The 12,859-nt window shown below is 44.7% G+C and overlaps 1 protein-coding gene across 1 annotated transcript; it reads right to left on the bottom strand.

The window, feature by feature from the left end:
- Window positions 1–515: 515 nt before the first annotated feature.
- gdnfa (glial cell derived neurotrophic factor a) lies at window positions 516–7,819 on the bottom strand. Its single transcript, XM_061075356.1, has 3 exons — window positions 7,176–7,819; window positions 6,002–6,232; window positions 516–3,315 (listed from the first exon to the last, which is right to left on the bottom strand). The coding sequence occupies exons 2-3, from the start codon at window positions 6,204–6,206 to the stop codon at window positions 2,756–2,758; spliced, it is 765 nt and encodes a 254-aa protein (XP_060931339.1). The 5' UTR covers window positions 6,207–6,232; window positions 7,176–7,819; the 3' UTR covers window positions 516–2,755.
- Between the last annotated feature and the right edge of the window lie 5,040 nt (window positions 7,820–12,859).

Genomic DNA, 12,859 nt, shown 5'->3' with positions numbered 1-12,859 from the left:
GGAAGGCTTCATAATTGAAACAACTTGTACTGAGAGATGCGAGAAAACTTTGAGAGATGTTGAAGTACTGCATTATTCTAATTGTCAGTACTTTGAGACAAGAATAGAAATGGACTTTCCCCTATAGCTCTTGTCGAGCCTCATCTATACATCGCATACACACCTAGAGTCCCTGCTCACTGACTCACTGTCTCCACCTCTGCTGCCGTTTTCTCATCAGCATTTACATATCTTCCTCGGGCAGTGGAAACATTCGCCAGCGCTTTGATTTACAGCTCAGTGGCGCTTTCCCGCTCGCTTTTGTTTACTGTACGACCCTGGGCTGGCGTTCAGGAATGCAGAACAGGAGAGGACGGCCGAAACGTGGAGGCCATCGCTCAAACCATCCTCCATTTAACCCACATCTTCACCCCCAATTTTGCACGATGCTCGTGTAAACACTTCCCGGGCAGAATTAGCCCCATCTGGCACCGGAGCCAGTGTTGTGCATGGCACGATACCAGGAGACACAGTCATTTAATAGAAACAAGTTTAATTCTGTAAAAAGTTATAAAATGAATATTGTACAAAAATAAAGTTTGCCGAGAGCTTTGGTTCCGTAACACAAAACAAGTGAGACGACATGACAGGTTTTCTTTCTTTTCCTTTTCCCACAGAGGTGTTAAAACACATTAAGGAGCGAACACAGAGGAAATCCCTTCTTCTTATATTAACACTGAGGATTCCTTTGCATCTTCATCTTTTGTTGCTTGTTAACCCTTGCGTGAAAACGAAAAGGACTAACCGCACAGGAGCAGTTGAGCGGAAACAAAGTGGTGACGATGAGAGGACGGCTGGTCACAGTTTACACACTTTAACGTACGGTACGTCGTGGAGTGGCAAGGTGCTCCGAGGCTTCTGGGAAATCTCCTAACTGCACATTCTCATCTGGAAAGGCTTACGCACAAATCAGTTGTTAAAGGGGAAGATGATCCAATTGATGAGGTATGCTGCGATAAAAGCTGGAGTGTTTTTTTTTTTCTCCCTCTATGTAGTATTTGGCCTAAATTCAGCCTGATGCAGTGGATTTGTTCTGTTTGCAGGGGGATTACGCAGTAAAGCTGGCTTGCTTGCTGCTGGGTGGGCACAGATACCTTGGTCCCTAATCCGTGCTCACATCAAGACCGACCCGAGGGCTCTCTTTGTTCCACTTAAAACCACGGGTCTCGATGGGCACAGCAACATACTTTTAAAGAGCCTCCTGTTTTCCTGGATGTGTGTTTCTGCTCGAGTTTGGGCATAAACTCGACTCGAGTTATGTAGAAAGAAACTGAGCCGACCCATTGTCTTCATATTCTCCAGTGGAAACGTCTGCTCTTCAGATATTTACATCAGTTTACAGTAGCTAGATCGTCCTTAAACTGCTGTCACCAAAAATGCCTCTGCCGGCGGGGATATTTGGTTAAGACTCAAATGAGAGGATCGCTTTCAAATCCCCTTTTCAGGGAGTAAGACCTGTCTGTCAGAGCCGAGACAGAAACACAGGCCGCCCGGTGAACTTTAAAGCCGATCGGGACGGCAGCCGCTGCAAAGCCTTTGCTGAGACTTGGTGTGAGGCCAGTGGGAGGTTTCGGGTAACGGACGCTGATGGGCAGGTATTCTAGCAGCTTCTGTCCTCGGTGACTCAAAGGATAGTTCCTGAAAGGCACCTGCAGATCCTCAGAGAGACGACTGGTGTGACATTAGATCTATTCTGGATTATCTCATTCGGATGACTTTGCAAATAAACAGCAGCCTCCTTGTAAACATACAGTAAAACGATGTGGATGACGAGAGAGCAACATCTGAAGTCCCCCGACTTCACGTGTGGGTGAAAATGAGGTGAATTGTCCCTAAATAAAATAAAAAAATCTACCCTGCCGTCCCTAAGAACACTCCACAACAACAGATCACTTCAATCTACATCTTCTATTGGTCCCCTCCTCCGTTTCTTTCTACACTCCTTTAACTTTACCTATTTTAGACTAATTCTATTTTCTGGACTCATGAATTGAGAAACCCTGGAATCTAAGTGAAGCCTAGAAGCATTTTTTAGGATGTGTGTGTTTAGAAGTTACGGTGTAAGATTGTTGTCATGAGAAATCGCTCCACTTTGGCACCGTCCAGGACAAACAAAGCGTTTAAATAAATAGGAAAAATGACATTTCATTCATAAAATGGTTTTGAAATAAATAACAATAAGTTAATTCCATCTTAATAAATATACCTCTTACACACACGTGTATATATATATATTTATATATATATGACTGGATTTTATCTGAATGCGTTGCACCAAAAAGTCTTTGCTGAACCCCGGCGCGGTATTTCTCTTATCACTTGGCTGTGAATGTAAATGTCGATAGCCAGACTTTGCAGTGGAGGTAAATCTGACTGCAGCTGATCAGCAAATATTTGACTCCTCAAATCTCAAGTCTTTGGAGGAGGTGAAGGAAAACGTTCACTGTAAAATGAATTCTTCAGGAAAACCAGCCAAACAAAGTCATTCGTTTTTTTCCCCCTCTCCCGTCTTTAGTGTAACAGAACTGATTCTTCTTTGTCCTCCTGGTGAACAGCTGATTCATGTCTGCTTGTGTTTGAACAGTCGCACACTGCTCAGGGCATCTGGACGACTTGAGTGTGAAGAGACGATTCCCTTCCTCCTCCATCCCTCTGTTTGTAAAGCTGATCCTTGGTTCACTGACGCCAAGTGTCTGTCATTGTCCGTGAGGCCTCCTCAGACACAGGCACACTTCCTGGCAGAGTGCTTCTTCAGCGTGTGATACACCACGTTGTCGTCCAGGAAAGACAAGTCGTCGTCGAACGCGATCGGCCGACAGCAGGTGCGGGAGGGCGTGTCCTTGTCCAGCTTCTTGTTGTGCGTGAGGTTGTTGAGGATCTTGTCGTAGTTGGTCTCGGCCTCGACGCACGGGCCGCTGCAGTACCGGAAGATCAGCTCCTCCTTGGTCTGGTAGCCCAGCCCCAAGTCCGTCACATTGAGATGGACCTCCTTCAGCAAGCAGCCTCGGCTCTGCACCGATATCCTCTCCCGTCCCCTCTCGCCTCGGCCCCCCTTGCCACCTCGGCTGCCCCCTCGCCCCCGACCCCGCCTCCTGTCGCCATGTCCTCTGCCCTCGCCCCTGGCGCCGCCCGTGTTCGCCGCTCCCCTCTGTCTCTGCTCCCTCCGGCCCCTGGAGCCGCCGCTGGGGTCCGACGATCTCCGGAGTCGGCCGATGGTGGCCTCGATAAAATCCATCACGTCGTCAAACTTCTCTGGATAGAGACCCGCGATGTCGTCTGGAAGATACAGGAGATACAATACTTTTTAATTACATTTTATCTAAAGCTAGACATAAACATAATGTACAAAAACATTTTTTTTCTCTAGTGTCTTTGTTTTGTCTTTTGTATTATTGCAGAATGGCATCAGATCTGTATTTTTGGCACAAACATGTATTCAATCATTCATTAAAATTTTAAATATCAGTTTAAATATATGAAATAATAAAAGTATTATCTTAATGGAAAAGCTTTTTATTAGGAAATTTGATTATTTGCTTCATGGCAGAGAATTGGCTGAGAAGATTTACACCATTCATCTGTGCCAACAGCCCATTAGCTTAGCTTAGCACAAAGACTGGAATCAAAGGTAAATGACTAGCCTGGCTCAAAGTACAGGTTAAAACCCCTTTACCTACCAACAACTCTAAAGATAACTGATTATATCTCATTTGTTTAATCTGTACAAAAACCAAAGTGAAAAAAATCACAGCTGCAAATTCTTATGCTGAATGGAAACATCAGACACAACTATTGATCTTTGCATAGAATTCTTTGCCAGAAAGTGAATTTGAGTATTTCCCAAAAAGTACGAAGGCAGATGTGTGCATTGCATGTAGAACTATAAAGATGCAGTAAAGAATACTGATCATTGTTGTTGACTCAACGTACTCATGGTCAGCCAGCATGTGGTCGGTAAAGTGTCCAAACACATGCACGGACATATAAACAGATAATGTCTATAAATACTCCGAAATGTGCAGAACTGCAACCGTTCACGATGATTTATAGATAAGTCTCGAGCGTAGGAATGCACAAAGAGTCCAGGGTAGTTCTGGTGAAGGTGCAGGTGCCCTGATTTAACTCCTCTGTCCTCGGAGACGACTCTGGGGAGGATGATTAGGAGGGTGAAGGTCCGAAGGTGTTGTCAGTTCAATTTTCAGATTATCTGCATGTGAAATCACTAGTTCATCAGGTCTTTTAAAGGAGTTTCAGCAGTTTCACACACAGCGTCTTCTTGCATTGATAAAGTACACACAGGCCAATTAAACCACCGAGAGAGATGCAGTGTGACGTCGTACCTCAAGTCATTTCAATCCGTGATGGATGCACATTTAGAATGCGGAGACTTCAAAGTCTGAATGAAGGAATCACGTGCTTTGAGTCGTTTAGACGGAGCAGATCGGAGCCTGCCTGAAACTGAAAACATGCAGCGGCACAGCTCTGCACCATCTGCTCCGAGCAGGACTGACAGGAAGCCTTGGACCCTCCTTTGTTACATGTTGATTCCATTAAGGAGATACGTCGCTCCGACTCCGACGCCCGCAGGTCTGGCAGCGATAAACTATGTATGAAGCTCATGAAGACGTATTGTTCTGAGATTAAGTCAATTACCCAGAGTCTAATTACATTAGCGTTGTGCGTGCACGTGTGTGTGTGTGAGTGAGTGTACGGTTGTGCGTCGTCATGCCGTATGTGTGTCAGCAGGGTGTGATGTGTGGCAGGTGGCGTTGTGGTCGACGCCGGCCCCTTTGTTGAAGTGTCACCTATCTCTTCTCTCTTACCTGTTCTGTTCTGGCCTATTGTGTGTCAGCTGACAGGCAGGGTGGCTACAGTGTACACCTGCTGACTGGCCGGACTGGTGGCCGCAGACAGTGGGAACTGGTGATGCAACTTGTGCATAACTAATACTTAGTGTTTTTGAATAATCTCTAATATGTTCTTTGGCGATTTGTGCAACTGTTTTGTGTGAAGTCGTAACCAGGTTCTGACTTTAAACGCAAAAAGACTAAAGACCTTGTCCCCACTTGGAGTCCCGGTGTTGTTTACACTATTAGTGCATAGTTAATGGTCTTGGGTTACACAGCAAATCAGTGATGTCACCGCGGCTCCAAACAGAAGATGAGGTGGCGGGACAAACATTCGTCTAAATGTTCCATTCCTTATCTAGATCTTGGCAGCATTTACATCTGCGTGAAGATGATACAACGTCGCGCTGATCCAAACAAAATAAATTCCTGCCCACCGTCGCTGTCCAAATGAACATAAACACAGGACTCTCTCTCTCTCTGGATGTGTTAAACTCCCCCGGTGTTGTCCAGCCACTGCCCTGAGAGTCCCTGCGACCTGCCTTCCCTTCCAAACACGCCATGACTCCTGACTTTCTGACAGAAGGGTAAACATAGGAGGGGGGTCTCTCCAGTCGCAGAGGTGAGCATAAACACAGAGAGAAGGGGAAAACACTCGGAGCTGGCCCTACTTTAACTCATTGTCGCTGGCTTGTTTTGACACCACTCTATGTAAACCACAGCAGCAATAAAACACAAATTAAGATCTTCCTGCTGATAGCCGGCCCGCCTGAGAGCCTTATCAATGAAGGACTCTCCACTGGTGGCTCAGCCCAGGTGGATATCACTTTACACACTGTTCCCCAAGTGTAATTAGTCCAGGAAGAGGCCAGATTACTTGGCAACTGGGTCCCAGTCTGAGCTGCCCTGGTTTAAAATATACCTGGTGTCAAGAATCAACACACGGCTGTGAAGGACAATAAGACAAAACAAATGTGAGATTTCCCTTCTCCCCTGACGTCTGAATGATTCGGTGCATGTTTTTCCACACAAGCCAATTACCAGCCATTCAAGTGCCTCTCCCAGTGAGCTCACGCCACAATAGATTGCTGTCATAACACGCCGGGGAGCCTTACATTGATTCTCCATGGAGATCTCCTGCAGGTTGTGGTCCTCACGCTGGAACGCTGGCTCTTCGTCCTCCACAGACAGAGAGGTGGATTCACTGTAGCTGCTGGGGAAGTAAGTCCTCTTGGCGGGCTGAGTGTTTTGGTAGAGAGGCCGTGTGGCAGCAGAGCTCAGGAGCAACAAACACGTGGCCAAAACATCCCATAACTTCATCTTAGACTCAGTTCCTATGAAGAAAGCTGTGGAAAATAAATCAGAGGGGATGTTTAATTGGAACCAAAGTGATAAAAACTGGTTAGAATGAACTCAACATTAGGACAGAAACATTTCTTGCGTGCTCTGGGTGCAGGCCAACTTTTGTTTGTAATGAAGTCATCAAAGTGATGTGGCCAGAGCTCCACTGACTCATTCTATATTAATAACTGTGCCATCATGTCAAGAGACTTTGATCCACACTTTGTTCTGTAGTGTTGCTGTCAACATGCATATCAGAGTAACCCTATACTATAAAGAATGAATCAATAAAATATAACTTTAATGTGCTTTATAAAGTCGAGATATCCTCCGAATGTAGAAGCAGAACATGGAGAGAATGCTTAAAACTGTGCGTAAAACTGTGCGTAAAACTGTGCATAAAAATGCCGCATTTTTTCGAAAAATTACAAAGATTTATGATTAATCAGCAGCTCGATATGTACTTGATTGTTTATTTATTTATTTAAATTAAACTGGGGGATTATAAGATGATACATTCCTGCTGCTGTGATATCAGGAGGGTGCGCCTCTCTCTCTCTCACACACACACACACACACACACAAACACACACACGAAATGCGTTGGTTAAAGCACGCACCAAAAAGATTGGCACCGATAGCCTAAATAATGGTGCGCGTTGGCCAGATGGCGATTCCCCAAAGCTTACGTGACTCCGTCTAATGGCATGTTGAGTCTGCAGTAAACCTAAACAGCCATGCATGGGTAAATACTGTGGGCTTTAACATGCAACGCAAAAAAAGTCCCAACAACTGACACACACACAAGCACAAGTTGCATTTCCCGTGTGGGTTTGTTATTTCAGCGAGAACCACTGGAAGTGAAGCGCCTTTTTTTGGTACTTTACGCACAGATATTCGAAGGATATGCAGAATGTAAAATTGTGCAAACATGAAGGCTTCTCTTACTTTAAATTCGGCCCATGCAGCCCTGGAACCCGCTCGGCTGTTTGCGTTAGAATCCAAACAGTAAACGCGACTCATTGAGCGTCTCCCGAGCTGATCCAAAACTTAAAAGTTCCTCGAAACGTGTAATAGCAAAAAAACGGGAAATAAAGCAGAGACGGTGCGCCAGGTGTGGGTTCGCGCGTCCTCCGGTCCAGCAGCGCACCGACCGAACCGTGCGTCCGTCCCACACGTTCGAGTCCAAAGGTACTGTGTGTTGGAAGAGCAGCCCACCGACCGAGTGCCACTGCGCCGCCGCTGGCTCCGCTTGCAGTCGCTGATGAATTGGATGCTACGTTTCCACGTTGGAAATCCGAGAGAGATCCACCATCTCCCAGTGAGAGGAGTCCAATGAAGACATCAGCGTCTCCGGGCGCATGAGCGAGGCGCAGAAAGGTGTCCGCTTTCCCACAGGGACACAAACTCTTCTCTGCGTCCTGATTGGAAAAGCAGTGGATATATCTCCAAGAGTGCGTTAGGAACTCATATTCTCCGACAGTTTGCAGGGTCTGGACAGGGTTCACAGCACAGATGCGGGTGTTTATTCTCCATTTTCCTCCTCCAGGGTCAGGTAGTGTGTCTCTATGCAGCTCGCAGGGTGTCCACACGCGTCCTCCTCCTCCTCATGCTGGACTGAAGTGGGACAGATGTCTGCGCACGACGACGCACCGCGCACAGGGGCGGTTTGGAGAGATTTATAGTCGTGGGCCAGTTGGTGTCCGCCCCTCTTTTATAGACCCCCCCACCCCCCCTTTGCAAGAGCAAAACAGTGAATAACAAGAGGGTCCGCCGCGTGTCTGTCCCAAACCACCCCTGGAGCCCCCCCCCTGTTTCGGAGCAGCGAGGTTTTCAGATGTCTCGGGGATTATGTCACACATCCTGATGTCCTCGGGGTTGGATTTCAGAATGCGGGAATGCGATTTGGAGATGTTCTGTGGCGATGCGTGGTTCCAACCTGATCCGCGCACACCGGTGTCAGGTTCCGTCTGATGGCTGCGCACACATCTCAGATACGAGAGTGCCACTTCACCTGCTATTTACCACAAGGGGTGCAGACGCCTGCAGGCCAGGAGGCTCCCGGAGGACACCGGGGTTTGTTGTAATAGCCACGTTTGCAATGCGCTCCACTACAAATACACAAACGCATTAAAAGCTCACGCGCAACTTGGATCGAGAGCTCGTGCAATGCGCAGGTTCTTGTCAAGGTGAGCCTGAGGCGACACCTGCACACACACACTCATACACAAACTCATACACACAGCACACACACAGCAGCCAAAGCCTCTCCATCACCCCTCATGATTCACAAACCTTTCATCTTCCGCACAACTGAATTCCACCAGTCACCCAGTCCTTTAACTATTAAAGTCATTTTTTTGTTCCTCGGTGCCAGAAGAGAGCTGGGGCTCCTTCCAACAAACTTTTCCAAGAAAGAGCTCTGGTTTTAATTTAACACGAGAAAATGCTGCTAGATGGCTCTTGGATAAAAGGATGGAAATCCCAGCACTGACACTTTAAATCCACGCTGACTTATCTGTTATCCTCTGCTATTAAGGCTCCTTCGTTGTTTTCTTTTGGGCCGAAACGTCTTGTCAATACACGTCTTTTCTTTCATGCATTTTCTACAACGCCGTGCCCCATTCTCAAAGAATGTGCGTGGTCCTGAGCCAAGTCCTTATTGTATGGATTCCTCTTTGTCATGTTCTCACATGCGTTTTCATTAGATCGACTGACAATCATCAATGTTTCATTTGTCGTGATGCAACCACCTGAATCCGTTTCCTGTCTGTTGGAAACTTGATGGAAACTTAGCCATGACTCACACTGTCTCTTCATTACTTCCACACGCTGACACACATTTGACCTTGAGTGTTTTGGCAGTACCGTCTGAGTAAAGCTGAAACTGCCTCCTGCCATTATCCTACTGTTAAAGGAGTATATACTCACTGTATAATTGGACCAAATAACCAATGTGTGAGCCAGAAATGTTCTAATGATTACAATCTTGGAATCCATTGGCTAAGATTTGATGACAAATGTATCTCTGGGTGCAATGTCTGTTATTTTGGGGTATGTTGTCCGCGAATATCCAGGACAAGACTCTGCCTCAGTTCCCCGTTTGCACTCTAATTTCTTGGAGTGCAAATTTCTTTTATCACACAGGTCCAACGTTTCTCCACATAAATCAAAAGAGATACTTTTTGTTGGTGTTTAAGGTTCAGACAACATTTTGGCTATTTATATTTCTATTCTATCTCTATTTATAGCTTTGTGCATTTGAATGGTTTTTAAGCCGACAGCCGATGAAATTTGGTTAATGTCGTCCGCCTCTTTTCCTCTCGCTAACTGAAGCCTGCTCATACGTGATTGGTCAAACTAGAAACATCAACCAGAAGACGTCCAGCCCCAAAAAAATCTTGTCCCTCTGCAACAGATTCTGCATTTTCACATGTAGAGTCTGTTTCCACCTTAGATGTTTATCTGTTCTTCCTCCCGTGATAATTTCCACATGAAAAGCTCTAAACATAATATGAAGAAATCATTGACGACAGCTTCTACTGTTGATATTAAGATATGACTTGAATGATCTTTCTCTTTCGCTGTACCTCCTTCATCTCTTACTCACAAAAATTAATTCTGTCTCGCTGTGATGTTTCCCCCACGAGCGCATACTGGGATAGCCTCCAGTGTCCCATTAGCTCGGGCAGGAATAAACTGGTCAAGAGAATTAGCGGAAAGTAAAACGCTGGTTATGTAAACAGGCTCTAAGCATGAGTCTAATGTGAACGGACATACGGAAGATTATATTTAATAAGACTGTTCTTTTTTTCAAGGTTGTTCTAAATTCACTGGGAGATGAGGTATCCCACGTATTATCTGCCTACACAAAATGAATTGGTAAAGAACACAATTCTGATTTTGTACAAGTCATGTGCTTTCATATCTAAGTGTTTCATATTTCAAACCATTAAGAAATAAGTACATATCAAACATGTTAAAAGCTGTTGATAATACAACAATTATTGACAGATTCAAATGGCAAATGTTTGAAAATTACCCTATATGTAAATATTTATACGTATATATTTTAATATTGGCTTTGGCCCCCTCCCGCCACCCTCAAAGGAAGAGCATGATGTGGATGATAGATTCTAATTATGCTGCATTTGCTGTGTTAATTTGACTGATCTCTTGTTTTTGTAAAGGAAAAATCCCAGTGATGGTATTGTTATCATCGTCTCTGCAGGAGATTCAGTCTTTGCCCCAATTTGTTTATTTTTCTGCAGGATTACGCAAATGTACTGCAAGGATTTCAAAATAAATTGGTGTAAGACAAGAAAGAGACCATCAGATGTTGGAGCAGTTCTGCACAAAGACAGATCTAGGAAATTTCTTCATCACTTTCTTTAACACTTCCAGGTTGTTGTTTTTTTTGGGGGGGGGAATATTTACCAGTTTCTTAGAGAATAATTCATGGATCTTAATGAAAACAATCAGGCAATTTTAGGGAATTAATATCTATTGGTGAGTGGAATTTAATGGGACATTTTAATTAAAATACAAATTTCAACTTTAGTTTTAATTATGCATGAAATTAATTGGCTTTTACTCGTCTCCTACGGTAACAGACTGAACACTTTGAGCTGTGTCATCACCTCTAGCACAGGGAAATATTACACTATCTCACTTTTTATAGACCAAACAATTATCAGTGAACATATCAGGCAGAACATTTCATAATTAAAACAATCTTAACCTTCAGGCAGCCATAATTATTACCCCAATTACTTTCAGCCACATCTCTGTAATAGTAGATGCGTCTCCTGGTTCCCCATAGCGGTTTCTTACCTATGACAATTTACTTGGCACCATAAAATGTATTAGATGACTAGTTAACTGTGGGACGTTTCACATAGGAGATATTTTTATGTCAGTACATATGACACGACATGTCAGGCTAGTCTAGGACACAGCCTGCTCAGAGCCATGTCAGACAGAGGCCATATTGTTTATTGATATCTAGTCACCACAGGATTCCTCTGTGACCATCCTCTGTCTCATGCAGCCGGAGTTGTGAAGAGATAATGGTCACTGAAAATAGAACAATCTCAGAGAGCTCCTTTATGTGCGAGCGCTGCTCAGGCCTCAGGGTGACACAGGTCCCCGCGGGCCTGAATACTTCAGCCACTATAATAAATATTAATTTGTTTGCAGGAGTAACATGAGTAAGCCGAGTGAATCACCGCCACATGGGGAGTGAGGAAGACACTCGTCACCAGCGCGAGAAGAACGTTCTTTCATTATTTGCGCGGCCTGACGGGGCCGGAGTCTCCATTTTGGATGTCAGGACTCTGCAGAGCGCTGACAGGCCCTCGGAGGGAAAGAACAATGACTCCCCACAGAGTTTATATGAACATATAACAACCTTCGCACAAACAATCCAGATCACTGCAGCTGCTTTTGCTTTAATAGAGAATTGTAAAAGACTAATATAAAACAAATGTCACGCATGGCTTATCTCTTTTTCTCCCTAGACGTCTTCGGGGAATCCCGTCATCCCCTGTGTGTGTTAGGTCCCTCGATAATGGCTTGTTGTGTTTAAATCATCGTATTTAAGATCACTGTGATATGTTAACAGTTGGCAACCTGTTCGTGGTTTCGTTCGTGTGTTTTCTGCCTCCTCAGTCGGAGTCACTGTTCCGTGTAAAATGCAGTAAAAGCCAGGCTTTCAAATGTTTCATTCCATCTTAACAATGTGTTTTTTAATGGAGTGCATCGCACAAAGTCCACAAAGATGATGCAACACTCAGTGAGCAAATCGATGGAAAACAAACAGCAACTGAAATATGACAATACTACCTTCGCCAAGGAGGTTATGTTTTCACCCCTGTCCACTTGTTGGTTGGTTTGTCAGCAGGATTACGCAAGAACTACTTAACGGACATGGGCCAAGAAAGTACCCATTCAATTTTGGCAGGGTAACCCGACAGAGGTTTTTTTGTTTTCTCTCTCTGTAACATTGTGAGATGGAACATTTTCTATACATTTACACCAACTTCTCAGAAAACAAATCATGGTGCACATTGAGAGGAGTGTTTGGCCCTTGGCCGGCGTATTGAGTGCCATTCCAGTTGTGGTTTGAATGATTACTTTTTTTAAACTTGTGTCTGACCCACAAACATGACTTGAATCAGGGGTACGATTAAAACAATTTCATCATTAGCTTGACAGTTTATTTTGAAAATCTAATTTCACAACAAGGGTCCAGTTGCAGAAATAGAATAATGTATGGCTGACAGCAGCAGAGCATGCTGGGGAGTCTCCTCTCAGCCTGATGTTTCTGTTGTGACACGCTGCTGACAGGCTCAGATTAAAACAGCGTGCACTATGTCGGGTGGGGGTGTCCGTGTGCTTGACTGTGTATGTTTGAGTGGGCATCGTTTTAAACACGATACATACAAAATGTGGATGTTGTCATGAGCACACCTCGTGTCAAAACAACTCAGGGAAAAGGACAGTGACTTATTAGTGTTTAGCCCTCCACACAGTTTAGTTTGAAAAGCAGCAGCAAATATTGACCATGATCCACATTATACATTTCCAGTATTTTGCTGAACTTTTGCTCAAAAAGAAACAAACCACTTACA

Source organism: Limanda limanda, chromosome 1 (assembly GCF_963576545.1).
Source record: "Limanda limanda chromosome 1, fLimLim1.1, whole genome shotgun sequence".
Lineage (NCBI taxonomy): Eukaryota > Metazoa > Chordata > Actinopteri > Pleuronectiformes > Pleuronectidae > Limanda > Limanda limanda.
The sequence above is the reverse complement of the archived record's forward strand: the minus strand, read 5'-3'. Positions and strand labels throughout refer to the sequence as shown.